This window comes from Argopecten irradians, chromosome 14 (genome assembly GCF_041381155.1).
Source record: "Argopecten irradians isolate NY chromosome 14, Ai_NY, whole genome shotgun sequence".
In the NCBI taxonomy this organism is placed as follows: domain Eukaryota; kingdom Metazoa; phylum Mollusca; class Bivalvia; order Pectinida; family Pectinidae; genus Argopecten; species Argopecten irradians.
This window is the reverse complement of record NC_091147.1, coordinates 17,504,502-17,525,946: the sequence shown is the minus strand read 5'-3', so window position 1 is coordinate 17,525,946 and position 21,445 is coordinate 17,504,502. Positions and strand designations below refer to the sequence as shown.

Here is a 21,445-nt window from a genome sequence, read left to right as displayed (position 1 = left end):
ATCCTATGATTCTGCCCTGGTGAAAAACAATGACAGAAATGACTTTTACCAATATATACAAGGGTTTGCAAATATCCTAGCAACTTTAGACTTGTTCAGAAATGTTAAAAACCATGAAGGTTAGACACTCAATATTGTATCTGTCCAGCAATTCCAATATCTTAGAATGTTCAACTGAATGATTAATTGAAGGACACATATGGAATAAATATGAATTTTTACAAGGTCAAAGAGGTCAAATATGCCCAATTCTATAAATAGATAATTCTTTTCAATATGTGAAAAGTCCGAGGATCTAGAATATAGTCTATTGTAACCTACAAAGACAAAGTGCCATCAGATAGGATTGCTGATTTGATTATCTTTTCAGTAAATCTAGAAAAAATTATACATGATGTCACTTACAGTCGTGTTAAAGATATGTAAATGTATACCATATTGACTGTGGGTTTACAAATATGATGCATATACATACAACTTATCAGTTCAATCAAAACAACTTTTGGTGGGTTTTTTTTCAGGTAAAATATAGATTAACTCCCCCTAGTCATTTGTCTAATGAAGGTCTGATCAAAACATCACACATACTATTTTTGTCACTATTGGTGTAACATTATAGTTACATATACCCTTAGTTCAAAGCTTTTAATCAGGCATTATAGATACCTGGTATATATATTTACTGAAGGTTGAATTATGTATATTTTAGGATATATAATGCATATTTACCTGTAACTTATCACTCCATTTAGACTGAAACAATTTTTTTCCTTGGGTAAAATCTGTTTGAATACTATATTATCTTTCCCTAGTTTGAAATTTGTAATTAAGGCATATATTGTTGAGACTAAAACTATAAAACCCAATTCTGATAATAATTCAAACATTCAGAAGACCAAGGTGGCCAGTCTGTCCATGCTGACTTTTCTGGATAATCGTGATTGTCTCACAAAGGATCATGCCTAACTTAAAATTGTTCCGTGTAAGCGGATAGTATTGTTAGGTATTTATAGGCAGAAATAAACATCCTGTTCCTGCTTGAAGCACGACTTGTCCTCTCAATATAATTCGATACCTTAGTACATGTATATGTAATTGGATATGCTGCGATGACAATAATCTTTTCCTGTACCAATGAGGTAAGTTGTCTGTTAATAGGGACATGTTTTATTTTGCAATTTTGCAAGCTGTATTCTTTATTGGAAAATGGGACCCTGGCAGTTTAATTTGAGAATTTTAAGTCATCATAAATATTATTTTCACGACAATTATTTTTTTTATATGGAATTACATGCAGTCATGAAATACCTTCCAAGGGACCAAGAAGAAATGTCCTTTATTAATCTCCAAATAACTTATATATAATTGTACTGTGCAAATTATATTGAAAGTGACCATTTAGAATCCTGGTCTTATTAAGCAGGTGCATGTACATACAAAATGTAGTCTTAATAAAGAGGTAGTCGCTAAGGCAACAAATTGTAGTCTTAATAAAGAGGTGGTCGCTAAGGCAACAAAATGTAGTCTTAATAAAGAGGTAGTCGTAATGGCAACATAATGTAGTCTTAATAAAGAGGTAGTCGCTAAGGCAACAAAATGTAGTCTTAATAAAGAGGTAGTCCCTAAGGCAACAAAATGTAGTCTTAATAAAGAGGTAGTCGCTGAGGCAACAAATTGTAGCCTTAATAAAGAGGTAGTCCCTAAGGCAACAAAATGTAGTCTTAATAAAGAGGTAGTCACTAAGGCAACAAAATGTAGTCTTAATAAAGAGGTAGTCGCTAAGGCAACAAAATGTAGTCTTAATAAAGAGGTAGTCGCTAAGGCAGGTTTGACTTTACAGTTAAAATTTTTTGGAATTCTAATCACCCATAATAATTGCACATAATTATTAATATTTGTTTGAAAAAAGTCAAAGAAAGTCACCCTAAGCACATAGTCAGTGGAACCCAGAGAAAGAACAGTGGTAGTGATGTAGATATGGTATGGAAGAATTTTACACCCATTTTGTCACTTTACTCCTGACATGTCCTCAAACAGTCCAATATTTCACATAAAAGGCAGTTGTCAGTTAATATCCCTGACGTACAGCAGTGTTCACTATGTAATGTGTGCAGTTAGTGTCTGAGCGTAACTCAGATCAGTGATGAATTCCATGAAGGGAAAATTTTCAGACATATAAATTTCAGTAATAGTCTGGTAAAGCTTATTTTGCTGTAAACTACAGTAAATGTAGCACCTAAGTCCTAATTATTATGGATAATAAATATATCCAGAATGCATAAAGGTAATTTGAATTCAGCTGTGATAGGAATTTCTGGCTTCCATCATTTACAAGCATTTTAAAATATTGAATTACTAAAACTATATTCATTCAACACTTTTTCTTTGATCTTTGATTTTGTGAAATACATTTGTTTTTATATATGTGTAATATGTTTATTTTTATATATTACACACATCCATATTGATTCAAAGATTTTCATAACTACTTATTTGGTGTTTTAATCTATTATCAGTTTAAGGTGTAGCGGGATTGGACTGGGTCAATCATAGGTGACCAGGTGGCTCCGTTGGTAGAGTACTCAGCTAGTGTTCAGAGGGTCCCGGGTTCGAATCCCGGTCTGGCTTCTACATTTTCTCCTCTCCTATTACAGAAATGGCACCCAACTATGGAAGGGTCTCATATGACTTCGAAAAAGGAGGGAGGAATGTAGCAGGGTTTGGCTGGGTTGATCATCGGCGACCAGGTAGCTCACTTGGTAGAGCACTCGGCTAGTGTTGGGAGGGTCCCGGGTTCAAATCCTGCTCTGGCTGCTACATTTCCTTCTCTCCTGTTATAGAATTGGTGCCAAACTAAACAAACCACGGTGATGGTGTTTGGAAGGGTCATTTTATGTCTTTGAGGGTGAAGAATTCTAGAAAGGAAGGAGGAGAGTTGCAGGATTTAATGGGGTTGATCATCGGTGATCAGGTAGCTCAGTCAGTAGAGCACTCGGCTAGTGTTCCGAGGGTCCCGGGTTCGAATTCCGGTCCGGCTGCTACATTTTCTCCACTCCTGTTACAAAGGTTAAAAAAGACTCTTGTTTCACACAGTCTTCAATCTTGATTTTAAAAAGTAAATTAGTGGTAATCGCCTAAATCACTGGCTGTAGAAATCATTTTAGTTTACAACATGATCATGATGAATTATACTGTACATGACTCAATAAGTGTCCAGGGTGTTTAAAGTATTAAAAATAGGGGCGCTTAATACAGTAGAACCAAATTTAGACTAGCCTTTCATGAAATCATTACAGTCAGCCATAAATCAATTTGAAAAAGATGTCAATAAAGAAACCTGTGCAGTTTTCATATATCATATGTCAGTATTTAATTTGAGGTAAGTGGAAGTGATATTTAAAAAGTAGGAGGGAGGCTTATAGTCAGAGATGCGGCTTGGAAGCTTATTGGGTCAAAGACTGTAAGTGGTGATTGCCTAAATCCATTACTTTATAAACCTGTTTTAGGTCAAAACATTAATTCACCAAAATATATTAAGCAGTTAAAAATAAGTAAACTGAAGGTACTTAAGACATTTCATTATTGTAGAGGATTGTAACAAAGTTTTTTTTTTAAATGAATCTATCTGAAGTGATTATGTGTAATTTCTGTGTAAATTAGAATAGAAGTTTAAGCGATACAGTAGTCTAGATTTTGGCATCGTGTCAGGTAACACAGATTTAGAGGTACCTTTTACTAGACCAGCGGTGATGATCTGTTTAAAAAGTAATTATAAACTGCACACTCAGACATAGGCAAACTGATGGCAACAGGAGGGTACATATATTTGTGGAGGAGAATATTTGAACAGGCTCCTTGAGAATGAGGATGAAGAAGATCTTATTCAAGTGGCCCATGTTAAGGAGAGTGATAAGACTAGGTGATCAAGTTGTCGGTTTGGAAGAAAGCACTCCGCGGGATAGAACAATCTATGGAAGGAAAAGATTTGACATAGACTTCACACACTGATATGTATTTCCTCCCCTGATAGCTAGTACATGTACTTGCTGACAATATCTTGCTGTACATCATCAGACGTTTTCTTTATAATGATAAAATCAGTGTTTATTTTTTAAGTTCACATCTTTGTTGTTGTGTATCTATCATTCTCTGCCTCTTCGGTTGTAGTCAAGTTTTCTTTTTTATTAGAGTGACAGCTGACGATAAGAGGTAGAACGTTTCGCTTCTGTGAATGAAAATGATATTGTTTGACAGGTTGTGCAATTTATGTCGAATTTTGGTATAAAAAGCAGCGTAAACAAAATTGTACTTAAATCAACGTCTATCTCAACAACCTGTAGGTTTTTATCTCTCATGGAGATTTCTAAAATAAGAACTGTAAATAAAATAGTTTTGTTGGGAAATGTGTATGATTGATGGTCACATTTATTGTGAAACTCCTAGATATTATCAGATAAGAATAAACATACATAAAAAGCACATGATAAGTACATAACTTGTGGAAAAGTTTGTAGAGAAAAAAATAACTCAAAATATACTTAGTGCTTGGATTTCAAAACATGTTAATGAGAATTTTAATTTATCAGGTACGAATAGAATTTTAAAATTGAAAATTGTTTTTTATGATAGATCTTATTTTCAAGTGATCAAACTAGAAATACAGATAAGTTTCCATTTTCCAGTATGAATGCAAATAAACTATTATTTACATAAATGAATAATTTAGTTGTCTACTCGAACAGGTAATAACGGAAGGAAAACCTAATTATAACCACTGGATATCAATAAACAATGGGATTTTGGGATTTTAATTTAAATGATAAAAAAAGACATTTTTTGTTCAAAGATTATATTAATATCTATACATGTAGTATAGAACTGGCTTGGACTTGCAGTAGGCAGTTCCTGTAAGATCTAGACGTCAGGCGTCACATTGATCCATTTTAGAGGTTGAAAGTCACAGTGGTCCAAGATCATTTCAGTATAGAGGTCAGAGGTCACAATCCATGTCGATTTAGACATTGGAGGTCACAGGTCACTCACAGTCTCCATAGGTATAGAAGTTGTATGTTCAAGTCAGGGTCCCTGTCAATTTAGAGTTTGGAAGTCACAGTCCCTTAAAAAAAGACTTGAGGTCAGAGGTCATAGGTCAAGTCCCTGTCTGTCTAATAATCAAAGGTTATTCAAGGTCACAGTCACTAGAGTTTAAAGGTAATAGTCACTGTCAATAAAGAAATCAGAGGTTGTTAGTCACAATCTCTCAGTCTAGAGTTCAGATGTCACAGTCCCCATAGTCACAATCTCTGTCAGTCTAGAGTTCAGATGTCACAGTCCCCATCAGCGTTGAAGGTGGCAGCTTATGTTAATTGAATCCATACTTGAGGTACACATACATTACACTGTCATGTCAGGTTCTGAGTCTGATAAATGTGTGTTATATGATATACAAGTTTTTGTAATATTAACCAGATGAGTGTTACAGGCCCCCTAGGCCTCTTGTTGTATCTATCATTGATTGTAATATAGATATTTAAGGGGCACATTGATTTGTGACTAGTTAAAAAGTAAAAATATACATATTTAAAAATTACAAGATTGGGATATTATTTTCATAGGAAAAGTGTTACAAGCGTTGGTATTGTTTAGTTTCTTGCAATATATATATATATATATATGTGTGAACTGGCAGCACAATCTCATACTACAGATAAAGGAAGCAGGTATCCTAGAACTAACAAACTCATAGACCAGTACCCATACCCTGATTTGAAGGGAGATAACTCTTACTCATATCACAGATAAATGTAGCATAAAGCCTTAAAATAACTTACCAACACCTCTAGCACTAAACAGTACTGATGTCAGTGGGGTCAAGTTTAAGTCGGTGTTGATTTTAGAAAATCTAGAATGGATCCCTCAAATCTATCTACAAGATCTCTTTGGAAGACAGCTCTTTAGAAGACACAGCTCGGCAGAAAACGTTTAAGGATGCTGGCAATAGTAGCAGTAGACTGGTGAGTGAGAGATGAGAAGCATTGATTGTCGGGGACCTAGGATATACAGTGTGTGTTGTGGTAATACATATTGATTCCACTCGGTGTGTAACAATCACATGTTTTAGCTGTAAGTAATGATAAACTCTCCCCATTGATAAACAGTGTAGTCGTAGCAACAGACCCTGACAGTTTTTGGAGATTGTGTGGTTTAGAGTGGTGCCTCAGATGATTTAAGTTTAGTGTATCGGAGTGTACTCGGCCATGTAAATGGATATGTTATTCTGTGGATTTGCTGAAAGTGTTTGGCCATGGGATCGCAGGTAAGATGTTTGAAAACCTTGTCATTTGTCGAATGAGTCTTTATCAAGACACACTTCCTTGGTGTTTTGTTATGATTTATTTTATCATGTATAACGTAAATCAGACAAATATATGTGCCTGGCTGATCATGCACTACATTGATTGTATGCTGAAGCCTCCTATTTTATCCATATATTAAGTATAATGACAAGATTTTCCTTTAATGATCCAATACTGCCTCCCTTTTACTTCCACTGACTCAATATGACTGTCTCCATTTTCTTTACTGACCCAATATGACTGTCTCCATTTTTCTTTATTGACCTTAATATGCCTGTCTCCATTTTCCTTCATTGACCTAATATGACTGTCTCTATTTTCCCCTACAAACCCAATAAGACTATCTCCATCTTCCTTCATTGACCTAATATGACTCTCTCCATTTTTAGCTCACCTGGCCCGAATTTCATAGCGCGGCATCCATCGTCCGTCGTCCGTCCATCCATCCATCCGTCCGTCAACATATCCTTTAAATCGCTACTAGTCATAGATTTCTGCATGAATTGTAACCAAATTTGGCCTCAAACATCCTTGAGGGAAGGGGACCAGAACCAGAAAATTTTCTTTATTGACCTTAATATGCCTGTCTCCATTTTCCTTCATTGACCTAATATGACTGTCTCTATTTTCCCCTACAAACCCAATAAGACTATCTCCATCTTCCTTCATTGACCTAATATGACTCTCTCCATTTTTAGCTCACCTGGCCCGAATTTCATAGCGCGGCATCCATCGTCCGTCGTCCGTCCATCCATCCATCCGTCCGTCAACATATCCTTTAAATCGCTACTAGTCATAGATTTCTGCATGAATTGTAACCAAATTTGGCCTCAAACATCCTTGAGGGAAGGGGACCAGAACCAGAAAATTTTGGCTCTGACCCCCCCCCCCCCCCCCCCCCCCCCCCCCCGGGGCAGCTTATATAAATTTTGGCTCTGACCCCCCCCCCCCCCCTCCCCCGGGGGCAGGAAGGCCAGGGCCCAATAGGGGAATTTGAGGTAAATCCTATAAATCGCTACTTGTCCTATAGTTCTGTATGGATTGTAACCAAATTTTACCTCAAACATCCTTGGGGAAAGGGGAACAGAACTTGTATAAATTTTGGCTCTGACCCCACCTGGGGGCAGGAGGGGCATGGCCCAATAGGGGAAATAGAGGTAAATTCTTTAAATCGCTATTAGTCATAGAGTTCTGCATGAATTGAAACCAAGTTTGGCCAAAAACATCCATAGGCGAAGGGGAACAGAGTTTGTATAAGTTTTGGCTCTGACCCTCCTGGGGCAAGAGGGGTGATGTAGAGGTAAATATTAAATTTTCCTTCAGGAAAGAACAACGAACCTGTATTCAGAACATTACTTGACATTGCAAACCAGGTGAGCGATACAGGCCCTCTGGGCCTCTTGTTCGTTACTGACCTAATATGATTGTTTCCATTTTCCTTCATTGACCTAATATGACTGTCTCCATTTTTCTCCACAAACCCAATAGGGCTCTCTCCATTTTTCACTGACTCAATATATATGACTATCTCCATTTTCTTCCATTGAAGCAATACGACTCTCTTTTTTTCTTTACTGTCCCAATATGACTGTCTCTATATTTCTCCATTGACCTAATATGACTGCTGGCTCATTGTGCTATAAATGTTGGCTTGGTGAAGCATTTGAAGTGATAAACTATTGATGTATTTATGATATATAGATTTTACAAAATATTAATAATGTTTCCGATTGAGATTTAAAGGCCATGTAGAGATATTTGTGTCTCTATTATATACATGTGTAGGAGCAATTATTCTATGAATTGATTTTTTTTTAAATCATTTCATTTCATTTCAACAAATTTTATTGCAAATAATATGCAAATGGATTTGGCAACAGGCAAAGCCTATATTAGCCATCTCCAAACAAATCCGGTATAGTACAATTATCAACAAAACTACAAATTAAAAATCATTTGTGTCATTGTTTATGGAATGTGTCAAATCAAAGTCAAATTTATTTATAATGTGTTTATTTTAAGCTGAAAGCAGGTGTTTAACCGTGCTGTATATATAACTGACTTCATGAGTTTTGACATTAAACTTTTAATGCATGTGGTTACAAAGCTATAGTCTAAATATCATTTATGTTAAAATTTCCAGTCTTGTCAAATTGTAAAAAAAAAAAATCTTTTCTATTTTATAAGTAATTTGCATTAAAATCCATTTTGTTAAACCTAAATATCTTCAAGCTTAATACTTATCGAATAAACCAAAGTAGAAAAAAAAAAAACGATATTTAATCCACAACTAGATTATGTTAATTTTGTATTGGAAATAAGTGATACTTATATCAAGTTAGTGGTTAAGGTGTCCAAACTTCTACCACAGATCCTGTTCATGGGAATCAATTCCCTGGTATAATCAAACAGGCAGTGTGAGGGAAGGGGTAGGAGGAGGGGGGTGCACATGACTTTTGTATTTTGTTCCAACATTGAATAGGTACACAGCTGAATACATACCATGATCAGCCACTTGGGTCAAAGTGAACATTTCTCTTCATTTTTCAGCTTGCTTCTAGTGACAAAACCTGCCATGACTTTGAAACAACAAATTGAAGAGAAAAAATCATCAAAGTGTTTTTTTTTCTCTAAAGTCTTAAATATACTAAAACAATAGATTAGGTACTGTACTATGAAATATAAACCGTAATAGCATGCTGAGTTGTGGAAATAACTGTTTTACTGAGCTAGAGACAAAGTCAAGCAATAAAAGTCACTGTCAACAGAGTTGTGACTATAGGACTCTGGCAGGGCCCTGGTGTAAACGGGAGTTCTCAGGTCGGGAGTTGTCAGGTCGTCGTGTGGAGGGGTGGTGCAGATTTATTGTAAGATAAGACACAATCCTGTACTAAACACACTGTTCCTCCAGCACAGCATGTCAGATTCACCAGATAACTTAAAAGTTGATGTCACAATTCCTGTTAGACTTGGTGTATGGTTTCTGCCTATCATTTCCCCCTCAGAATAATACATGTAGTCTACTCATAGGAATATAAGAATAATCATTAGATAAGATATACCTATATTATACCAAAGAAAGTACTCATATTTACATTAAGATGTTTTAAATAGCTTACATTTAGATGCTGTCACAGGTTCTGTTTTGACTATCATTTTCACCTCATCAGAATAATGGTCTTCACGGGAATATAAGGTACATGAGAATCATTACATAAAATGTACCAATATTAGGTACCCACAGGGGGGTATGGGGGTGCACAGTAGCTCAGTACTGGTAGTTAAATATATCACCACAAGACCATCACCTGTCTGTAGCAAGTTTGAATCCCCTGTGGGACAGTTGCCTGGAGGTACTGACTTTTGGTCAGTGTCAGATACTCTGGCCTTCTGACCCTAGCTGTTAGTAGGACATTTAAAACCGAAAATCTTTTATTACTTCATGATGTTTTAGAAAGCTTAAATTTTGTTCATGTCATAATTTAAATGATGTCTCCCCAAAGGGTATGGAGTCTCTCCCTAGAGCGAATGGAGCCTCTCCCCATAGGGAATGGAGTCTCTCCCCATAGAGAAAGCAGTTTTTCCCCATAGAGAATGGAATCTCTCCCCATAGGGAATGGAGTCTCCTCATAGAGAATTGAGCCTCACTCCATAAGGAATGATGCCTTTCCCCATATGGAACAGAGTCTCTCTGTCCCCTTAGGGAATGGAGTCTCTCCCCATAGAGAATGCAGTTTTTCCCCACGGAGAATGGAATCGCTCCCCATAGGGAATGAAGTCTCTTTCCATAGAGAATTGAGCCTCACTCCATAGGGAATGTTGTCTCTCGATCCCCATATGGAACGGAGTCTCTCCGTCCCCATAGGGAATGAAGTCTCTCCCCTTAGAGAATTAAGCCTCACTCCAAAGGGAATGGTGTCTCTCCCCATATGGAACAGAGTCTCTCCATCCCCTTAGGGAATGGGGTCTCTCCCCATAGAGAATGGAATCGCTCCCCATAGGGAATGGAGTCTCTCCTCATAGAGAATTGAGCCTCACTCCATAAGGAATGGTGCCTTTCCCCATATGGAACAGAGTCTCTCTGTCCCCTTAGGGAATGGAGTCTCTCCCCATAGAGAATGCAGTTTTTCCCCATGGAGAATTGAGCCTCACTCCATAGGGAATGGTGTCTCTCCCCATATGGAATGGAGTCTCTCCGTCCCCTTAGGCAACGGAGTCTCTCCGTCCTCTTAGGGAACGGAGTCTCTGTCCTATTAGGGAATGGAGTCCTCTATCCTCTTAGGGAACGGAGTCTCTCCGTCCTATTAGGGAATGGAGTCTCTGAGTACAGTTATGTAAAAGTGAATACATCAGATGGTAACCAGTACATGTTACATAGAGGGAAACATTTACTACATGTTTCATGGTGATAATAAAATCCCCAGTTAGTTATCAGATAATCAGATTACATAATTATGTATCATATTTTAAATTCATTTTTTCATCTCGAAGCCCATGGTAGTCAAAAGGGATATTGTGTAGATAAGCGGAAACAGATAGTGTTTGGCCCTGATAAAAAAAAAGGTTTCGATGGCTATAATCTCCACAGGGAACAAACCAGACCTAGATAGTGGTTACCACAGATGTATTACACAAGGGGACCGATCATTAGGGCTTCAGGACATGTAGGACTCTAAGGAGTAAGGGAATATGTCCTGTTATAACTTACAGTCAAACTTTATAGTCTAAAAGGAGCTTCTGTGGCTAATAAGGTGTTCAAAAATATTACCACTATAACCCGGCCTCCATGCACCTCTGGATTCTGAGTTCAAATCCATTTGAGACTGTTGCCTAGGAGCTGTTACTGACTGGATATTGGTGATTTTTCTCAAGGTTTTTCCTCCACATCCAAAAACCATTGGCTGTTCAGGACTGTTGGTGAATTGAGTAAGAATGATTAGCGTGAAGTTTCACATACCCTGGTATACATGTATGTAAATGAAATACCTTTGCTGGTTATTTTTGTGGCAAAATAAATTTGCAATTTTGGCACAAAACTTAAGAGTCTTGATTTAGATAGGCTTTATATATCAAGAAGGATTAAATGTATGAATGAATATACATTCATGAAAACGAAATTTGTTTACAGATAATTAAACCCTTCATTTAATCAAATTTAAAACTAATTTGATCATTAAATTTTAAAAACAAAAACTTAAGTGTTTTGAAACTTTACACAAATTTCTTTCATAATTTTCATGATAAAGTTTCAGTTTTACCACATCAAATTGACTTTCATGTTATGTTTTTAAAATATGAAGGGTCCACTTTGGAGCAATGTGATACCCCCGTAATTTCTACAACCACCCTCTATTGGCTACATGTATATTTTAATCTAATTACAAACCTGGAATGTCCACAAATACATTTACTACTCAATCAGTGAAGCTCTTTACTAAGTCTGGAAATGTTTCACAGCATAGCAGGGAAATAAAATTGGAAATTGGAATAATGCAAGAGATTGTCTCTCTTGGATTATGGGATGGGAACTAGACTAAATTAGCTGTACATACGAGCCATGTAGCCAATGCTAGTCTCTAGAATATAAAAATTGTCACTAAAATCTTGTTTAATTATTTTTGTCTCCGTGATATGTCTGGTTCACCATAGTGATTTTAGAATGCACTCACACAATTTTTACCTTAATATGTTTGAAAAGTAACACCACTGTTGTCTTTTAATCTTAAAGTTTAGCACTAATTGGCCCTTACCGAGTTGTTAAACAAAAAGTTTCCAACTTGGGGGAGATAATCGGATGAATAAAAATTCAGCTGAGAAATTCTGATCAACAACTTAGGGTCTGGTGGCCAGTCTGCTCCAATGTTTACAGTTGGCCTAGAGTTGTGAGGTTCTTGGTTCAAGTTCTAAAGACTGATTACTGGACTGTTTACATTCTCAGCTATTGTATATTTTACTCATCTAAAATGTCTCTAATAGTTATCTCATCTGACCCTATAGAGTTCTCATTATGGGTTTGAGTCCTTAGCTCTGATTGCAGTTTTATTTCTGAATAATTAATTTGCCACTTGTTAACTTGTTCCCCCCTGAAGGCACATTTGAACTCTTCTAATAAAAAACTAGAAGGTTCATTATGACTTTTCAGGGGTCAAAAGGTTAAACTTACTTATTGTAAGAGATGGTGATCCCTATCATAAACTGTTCCTCCTAGCCAAACCGTTGTTGGAATGTAAAGGAGCATCGATCTGTCTCAGCGTTCTCATTATTGGTTATAGTAGAGACTCCTTCGATGTTACACTTGTATGTAACAGAAGCACCGTCGCACAAAAAGATTGATCAGCAAGAATCAATACAGACTGCTTATCTATGGCAGATGGAAAAATGGAAAAAAAGACAGGAAAATTAGAAAAAAAGTCTCGGAAAAAGACAGGAAAATGAGAAATTTGGTATTTTAAAAAGGTAAAATCAGATATTTGATATTTCAAAAGTGCAAATCCAAAATTTGATATTTCAAAAAGACAAAATCAGAAATTTGGTATATAAATTTCAAAAAAGCAAATCACAAATTTGGCATTAAAATAAAGAAAATAAGAAATTTGGTACATTTCAAAAACCAGTAGAATTAATGCTTGAATGCTGCAGCAGAGAAAATAGCACACACTGTGCATAATGCTGTAATTTGGCTGTGACATTCGAAATTGATTATCTGCATGGCTATGATTCACAGTTTAGGATATTCTCACTCAATCCTATCAAAAGTTATGTTGATATTCAAATTTTTGTACCTTAACAATGTGATTCAATGTTAAAATCTGCATTACGGAATTGTTTATGTGATTTGGAGAGACATTTCCTAATGGGTGTTTAAACAAATGCTTTATGATTCTCCTTGGAATTTTCTTTGTTTTAAAATGTCTTTTCTCCTCTCTTAGTCCAGCTAAACTAGATCCACATGTTTGCATTTTTCTTCATCTCTTAAAAATGTTCTTTACTCCTTTCATGGTCTGAAAATTGCTTTAAACTAAACTGAATTAATATTAAAAAGGTCTTATACATGAAAAAATGGAAAAGGCAAAGAGTTCAGATCGTTTGTTTCGTAGATGACTTTTAGACTCAATATTAGCTGTTATAAAGCTCACCATCTAGTTTCAGGCTCTAACTAATATTGATATCATCTCGCACACCAGCTGACACGAACAACAAACAAAAGAGGACATACGAACACAATTAGCTCGTTTTATAGATAATACTGGATACAGGGAGTGACAAAACCTGGGAGAAAAAAGGTCAAAGAGAAAGAGGAAAAGATTACATCTCCAACGTTACGTCACTAAAACCGTCAGTAATTAGAATGCAGTGTGTATTATCCCACCAATTCTATACAGAAGACATTTGTCTGTGGTGCTGTAAATGATCGTAAGATTTGAACAGCAGTAAATTCACTGCAGTAAATGTCTTTAACATTTGACAGTCTTTAAATCACCCTATGGATTAGTAATTACCCTTGTTAATAGGTAATCTAAGTCACCCTTTGGATTAGTAATCTGTAAATTACCCATGTTAATCAGTAAACTAAGTCACCCTATGGATAAATAATCTGTAAATTACCCTTGTAAATCGGTAAATCAAGTCACCCTATGGATTAGTAATCTGTAAATTACCCATGTTAATCGGTAAATTAAATCACCCTTTGGATTAGTAATCTGTAAATTACCCATGTTAATCGGTAAACTAAGTCACCCTATGGATAAATAATCTGTAAATTACCCTTGTCAATTGGTAAAGTAAGTCACCCTTTGGATTAGTAATCTGTAAATTACCCTTGTTAATCGGTTAACTAAGTCATCCTTTACTAACTGCAGTATTTTGTAAGCGTAAATGTCCTTACATTTGATAATCTTTAAATTATATACCCTTTTTAATGCGTTCAGATTTTACAATATAATCATATAAATTTCACGCACATGTAATAAATTTCATGGATTTTTATGGACTGAAGTGTCCTGCTTAACATTCTGTGAAATAAATAAAGATGTTGCAGTGTAACGTGCTGTGGCAAAACAAATTATCCTAACAAGTATTCAAATAAGATAAGTTTGAACTTTGCAAAAGATCCCAAGAATTTTATTTACTAATTATACAATTTTTTTAATTAATCATAGGTAATATAGATTTTTTATAGTGCTGTAAAGCAACTTTCTTTTGCATACGATTTACTTTCACGAACTTTACGATGCATGTAATATCGTAAAAGTTTATCCCCGGAAATTAATGTATGTATTCTTCTCTTAAATTCATATGAATTTCCATTCAAATTTTAAATCTGCTTATATTTATCTTCTCAAACTTGTTGTAAAATGGAAATCACAAAATTTAGTAGCCACAGAAGTTTATTTATAGTAATTAAATGTTACAAACAAATTCCTTAGTATTTTCACTTAAATGAAACCAGAGCTGTAAGTTTTAGTTAAAAATTGTGTTTAAGTCATTAAAGTGAGAATAGACTGACAGTATTATGCAGTCGATGCCAACCTGATGGATCATCAATATTGCAAGTTTTAATTCAAAAGCACAGCATTATAGATTGTTTTGCCCCAGGTGGAAAACTCATCAATCTTCATTATTTATCTGTTGATAATCAAGTATATGAAATGTGTTGCAATGTGTCGAGATGGTACCAAAAGGTGGTATTGGAATAATAATGACAAAGATTGTTTTTTTCTACAGTGGAAAATATTTATAAAGGGAGAAACCTCCTGTAGAGCTTAATAGGATGTAAGATTTTCTTTACATTTGTAAAAGTCTGAAGAGTTTATATCTATTTATACACAGTACACAATTCTTCTCAAGAATTACCTGGTAAATATAGAATTAGAAGCACATATGTTTCTTAGTTGCCTTAAATTGATTGGCTCAAATTAAAAAGGTTTTCTTTAAGGGAGTTAAGCAACGTTTAGTGTGTTCTTGAGCATTTTGCTCTGTATTCAGTGCAAGAATTTCTTTATAGAAAGAAAACAAACCATAAGTGTGGATCTAAATAAGATCTGTATAGAGGTTCCTGTGAAGGTCAAGGTAAATAGAAAATGTGGTTCTTGGCTGTTCAATGGGTCTATATATAGAGGTGTTTTTATAAGGAGGTTAAGCGATCGACCTTTACAGCTCCTATATATAGAGGTGTCCTTTATAGACAGGTCAAGTGACTGACCTTTACAACTCCTCTATATAGAGGTGTCCTTTATAGACAGATAAAACAACTGACCTTAACAGATCCTCTATATAAAGGTGTCCTTTATAGACAGGTCAAGTGACTGACCTTTACGGCTCCTCTATATAGAGGTGTCCTTTATAGACAGGTCAAGTGACTGACCTTTACAACTCCTCTATATAGAGGTGTCCTTTATAGACAGGTCAAGTGACTGACCTTTACGGCTCCTCTTTACAAAGGTATCGTTTATAGACAGGTCAAGTGACTGACCTTTACGGCTCCTCTTTACAAAGGTATCCTTTATAGACAGGTCAAGTGACTGACCTTTACAACTCCTCTATATAGAGGTGTCCTTTATAGACAGGTCAAGTGACTGACCTTTACAACTCCTCTATATAGAGGTGTCCTTTATAGACAGGTCAAGTGACTGACCTTTACGGCTCCTCTTTACAAAGGTATCCTTTATAGACAGGTCAAGTGACTGACCTTTACAGCTCCTCTTTATAGAGGTGTCCTTTATAGACAGGTCAAGTGACTGACCTTTACAACTCCTCTATATAGAGGTGTCCTTTATAGACAGGTCAAGTGACTGACCTTTGTGGCTCCTATATAGAGGTATCCTTTATAGACAGGTCAAATGACTGACCTTTGTGGCTCCTATATAGAGGTATCCTTTATAGACAGGTTTTAGTGACTGACCTTTACGAATGTATACAAACAATGACTTGTGCCTGCTCTATATGCAGACTTGTGTTTGAGCCTGTTGCTGAGTCTGTACACATGTGTTTGGTATACAGTGATATATAGGCCTACAGCTGGAGCCAATGTTTCCGAGGTACAGACATGCTGCTGTAATGATGTCATTCAATCTATTGTTCTTTTTTGGTGGACATGCATGAATTCATGGATTTTTTGTCTCAAATTGCTTCTCTGTTTTTGCAACTGAATTGGCAATGCTTTACTTCTTAGGCTAATAAGAGATTTTACATTGATGCCTATTCGATGTATATACTTACATTGATGACTCTATTCTATATGTGTATACATACTGATATTACTATGGTATGTTTTACATAATATTCCTTATTATCGTGCATGCCAGGCTATTGTTAGATCTATGTGAATTACATAATTGTAATTTGATCTTATTGTATAATATTATTATAAACTGTACATAATGAAGAAAAAAATGTAGCAGTTTCAAGCTTTTTATAACTGTTTGTGGGTTTTGATTTCTAATCTTATTATTGATTGGCATTTTACCCTTTAAAATCTGTTTTAAGGTATTTTGACATCTGACCTATATATACAGGTATTTTTACCTATGACCTATACAGGTAGTTTTACCCCTGACCTATATTTACAGGTTTTTGACCCATGACCTATAGTTACTTGTATTTTGACCTCTGACCTATATTTACTTGTATTTTGACCTCTGGCCTGTACATACAAGTATTTTGACCTTTTGCCTATGTGACCATAAGTATTGGAACATCAAAGTGCAGATCTGTGATATATTCTGCAATGTCAATGCAGATCAGGCACAAAGCAAAAAATTATTTGTGTTAGAGGAATAATGGTATCATATGCACTAGTTGTTGAAAAAACCCAAAGTTTGATTGCCATATGTATTATCCAGTAAACAGCATTTAATCCCGCCTCAGACAAGAATCTTGTATTCCTATTGGTTAAAATGATGTCACATGATATCCAATATATAGTCGTATCAGGTTAGTAGAAATCGTATCAGGTATGGACGATAGAGTTATCGTTCTTTGCCCCTAACGTCATTAGCAACAAGATGGTGGTCAAGTCACGCTTCGCGACGACGGCACTCAACGAGATGGACACAAAATATTTGAATGATAGCGCTGATGACCACTTTCAAAGCAAACCGAAATCGGCAACACTTACCGTATTTTCCCTTTTAAGAGCGCCTCCTCTAATAAGGGCGGCCCCGCCTTTTTTGCTGAAAAAAATCAACTAATTTCATACAATTTTTGTGCCAGATTGTGACGATTTGTCTTTGCAGACCCTAATAAAAATACTGTTTCACATCAATCTGATGCTTAACAGATATCCGATCAGCTATAGATTTATTGCATTTGGCAACTTAGGACATCTTTACCAAGTGTTTACACAAAGAAACAGCGAGAACGCCATGTTCAAAACAAAACGTGTCACTTGAATGCCCTACATATGTGTATGGATGAAGACTAACTGGCAACAACATTTTAGCAATGTCTATACAGGTTTTATGAATACTTACTGTATATCTATGATAAATATTCCTTAATAATAGGAATGTTATCATTTCTAAGCATTTAATGTGTGTTCTTGTCGGTATTTCCCATCTACCACAAAACGAATGTAGCGATCGAAAGCACTGTCCGCCATTTTGTGTATGCATGGTAAACAAACAGGCTAGCATGAAATGCCAAAAATTCCGTGAAACAGACATATTTAACCAATGTTTGATACTTCTGGTGCATACATTTTTTCGTAATTATATAATTTCAATACTTACTTGACTTCAAAACGTAATTTGGTTATAGTAAGTTTCAGAAAAATACGAAACTAAAAGCAAGATGACTGTAGTCCGTTTCAGAAAAAAACATCTGAAAATGGTCTCAAATAACGGCGCCCCCCTAAGTCAATTACATGCGCCCGGCACCCTCATTAGGGAAAATACGGTATTTAGGATTATTTAACAGAAATGGACCATGACAACGCATTCGAGACTTCAATGAGGTGAAAATTGTTTTAAGTTTTGAGTTGTTTTGGTTTCCATACTCAGTACACATAATGCATTTTGCAGTTACTTTGTTGAAAGGGTCTTGATGGGATAAATTTGTTACACAGTTTGTTAGTGACCTAATACGAAAAAATATTGGGTCTAAAATAAACATGTATCAGGCTCGGCTTTGCCTCGCCCAATACAAGTTTATTTTAGACCCAATATTTTTCCGTATTAGGTCACTAAGAAACTGTGTAACTAATATTGTGATATTCCAGGTTAAGATGCTGATGACTATGCACTTTTATGCTATTGAGGGCATTTGGAATGCACATGTAACTGCATTAGCACAGACCAGTTATTTCTCAGATGACTATGATATATAAGCCTCTCCTTAATCCTACTCCTTCTTGACCTGCTTAACCATATCTCGGTCCCATAGTCTGCTAAGCTACTGCTATGAAACAAAAGGGAGATTACTCTGTTATATCAAATGCCTGCATCTCTATTATCAGCTGATAGGAACTATTAATTGGATTCATAACTAAAATGACATTGTGATTGAATTTTGAATTCATTCCATCTCATGCTGCTAAGGTCAATTACTATTAATCGAATTGTGCGGATATAAGAAATCGCAAAACATAGATTGCCATGAAAGTGTTTCAAATACAGGTAAAGTAGAACTGTATATTGCGAAATTCAATCTGGGTAAAAATGTCTTAAGTTACAATAAAGCGAAATTAAATTGCAGGGGAAAATAAGTTGTTTTACAGTAGAAAAAGATCTAAATAGATTTAGAAAAATGACAAGCTGTGCTGCTAGTGTGATGAAATATCATAGATGAAACATATTTAGAAAAACTAATTGAAAACTATTTTTAGATTTTCACCATTGATTTCTTTCATCATTGCTAAGTACATTGTATTTTGTGATTTATCATTGTGATAAGTGTAAGAGGGTCTAGTTAGCTAGGAGTTGGCCAGATTAGAAGCAGACTTAAAAAGGAAGTGGGTAGGGCTTCGGCAGAGGGAGAAAATGGGGATTGTGTAAAAAGGGAAGAAGAGGGGTCCAGGGAGGAGAAAGAATGGACAGTGGAAATAAGACCGAGGGCAGAATAGAGTGGTATTACTTAGATTCTTAAGCTATCAAATATGCAATTAAATGTACCGTATTCGCCGTAATCAGCGCCCCCCTCCCCTTACATTCGCCCCTCCCCTTTTCTGGAAAAGAGTTGGAGTTGTATAAACGGCCTCATCCCATGGATTTAAAAATATTTTACAACATGTGAGGCCTCTAACATCAGCATTGTATCCCATATTACATGAAATTCTTTTACCTGTGAATCAAGTCATGATATTAAATGTGTTTTGCAGTTTTATACATGTACTGACATGATCAAATACAAATTGCACTTTTAGTAATTGTAGAGGTTTATAGTGAAAAGTGCTATTGCTACTTTGGGATTTTTTTGGGGATCAATCAGATTTCATTGATTACCATATTCGACCCAATAAACGCCTCCATCCCTGTAAGCACTCACCCTTTTTGAGTCCAAATTTCCCTTTTACTGATACAGACAGAAACTATGAGAGCCCTGTAGGTTTCTCTTTTTGATTTCTTTTGTAATTTGATTCATGGCTTAACTCTGTGTAATAATTTGTAAAAGATTAAATTAGCCCAAATCTGATCTTATTGAGTGCCCTTCTTTTTTCAATTTTTTAATCTGGCCACTGGGTACTTATTGGGTCGAATACGATATATTGTTTAGTAAGATATATTTTAACTTTCATACTGTAATCATATATATTGATATTCTGTGAAATTATCCTTGAAGATAAAAATGAGCAGAAAACAAAGAAAGATTTTATTTACAGTATGTATATCTCTCTCATCATTCCGACTGTAATACAATATATCCATAGTGTCAAGTGTTGGGCATGTGAGGAGGAAGAAAAACTAGGTATATAAGGAAGAAGAAAGGAAATGCTTTATGTTGTAACTTGATACTGTACATTGTGTGACCTGGTTTATAAGTTTGTGTAGATGTTCCTGTTAGGGTGATTACTGGTAAGTCCAAAGTATTCTTTATAGTTTCTTTATTTCAGTCATTTCATTATGTTCAAACTTTTCTTTATAGTTTCTTTATAGGGGGGTAGTCAGTCATACCAGAATCATTATGAATGGGTTCTGTAATTCAAAGTTTTTAATTTAGGAACAACACATGTACATGTCACTGGTGTTCAATTCAGATCAGTTCATTATTACTTTGAATCATTTGGTTCATCAGTGGTGCAGATATATACATAGGAATTGATAACATACTAGTACATATACACAAACAACACACTCACACCTTACCTAGTGTTGAGAGACATTTCACATATCTATAACTAATCCTTCATTTTAAATACTAATATATATCATTATATATATGATAAATTAGAATTACACATCCTTTTCCCTTTAACCACAGAATATATTATCATAAATATATGTTGAATATTTATTTTTTGCATATGCATGTAAGTGAGTGCAGTATCAATATGAAATTATGAATCTTAATCACTACCTCAACTGATTGATTAAGCTAGGAAGATCTCTGTGTAGCGGAAATTGCTAGGATTACATGTACATTTGCAGGTTAGGTATAAATCTTACCAGTCCTTCAAGTACATTTCAAATATAATATTTCATTGTAATATATTTATATTTTCATTGTAGTCTCACTATGTAACCTTACCAAGCACAGTTGGCAGTCATATAGACAATGAACTTCAAGACGGCTGTTCAAATGGCTGTTCCATCCATGACGATAACGAATGGTTATTTCATTATACATTGTAAATGCAAAATTCCTTGAGATTTCATCATAAAACTGTAACCAAATGTAAATATGAGCATTGAACGTCTTTCAGTTGGCATTCATAGCCAAAATGAATGCAACTGAACAGAGGCAAATTCAACATGCATTCACATTGGCTATGAATGCCAACTGAAAGACGTTCAATGCTTAAAAGTGTCAAGGGTGCTTAAAAAATTGTAACAAAGAGAACCAAAATGTAAGTTGTGGACGAAAAACTCCAAAAAAGGGCAGCCACATTTCAATCTCTTTCTATATACTCATGGCACAATGCAGAAGCCTTTTAT

The 21,445-nt window shown here is 35.4% G+C and overlaps 2 protein-coding genes across 7 annotated transcripts in view; one reads left to right on the top strand and one right to left on the bottom strand.

Annotated features, from left to right (window-relative positions):
• LOC138307277 (autophagy-related protein 16-1-like) overlaps window positions 1-860 on the bottom strand; it is a 28,543-nt gene extending 27,683 nt beyond the window's left edge. Inside the window, exon 1 of the mRNA XM_069247930.1 lies at window positions 730-860. The gene's annotated coding sequence lies outside the window, so the exon portion shown is untranslated. The remainder of the gene's footprint in view (window positions 1-729) is intronic.
• The window catches only part of LOC138307275 (phosphatidylinositol 3,4,5-trisphosphate 5-phosphatase 2-like), a 63,101-nt gene that overhangs the window by 1,169 nt on the left and 40,487 nt on the right, over window positions 1-21,445 (top strand). For 3 of the 6 annotated variants that reach the window (XR_011205959.1, XR_011205960.1, XM_069247926.1), the window contains exon 1: window positions 6,187-6,316. The exons of 1 other annotated variant lie outside the window; for it this stretch is intronic. Coding sequence is in view for 1 of the 5 variants with exons in the window: in XM_069247926.1 (XP_069104027.1) it covers window positions 6,264-6,316 (53 nt within the window). In the remaining 4 variants the exon portion in view is untranslated. Of the gene's footprint in view, window positions 1-6,186; window positions 6,317-11,052; window positions 11,283-20,348; window positions 20,366-21,445 lie in introns of those variants that run through there. 2 more of the 6 variants (XM_069247928.1, XM_069247929.1) reach the window with 2 other exon arrangements.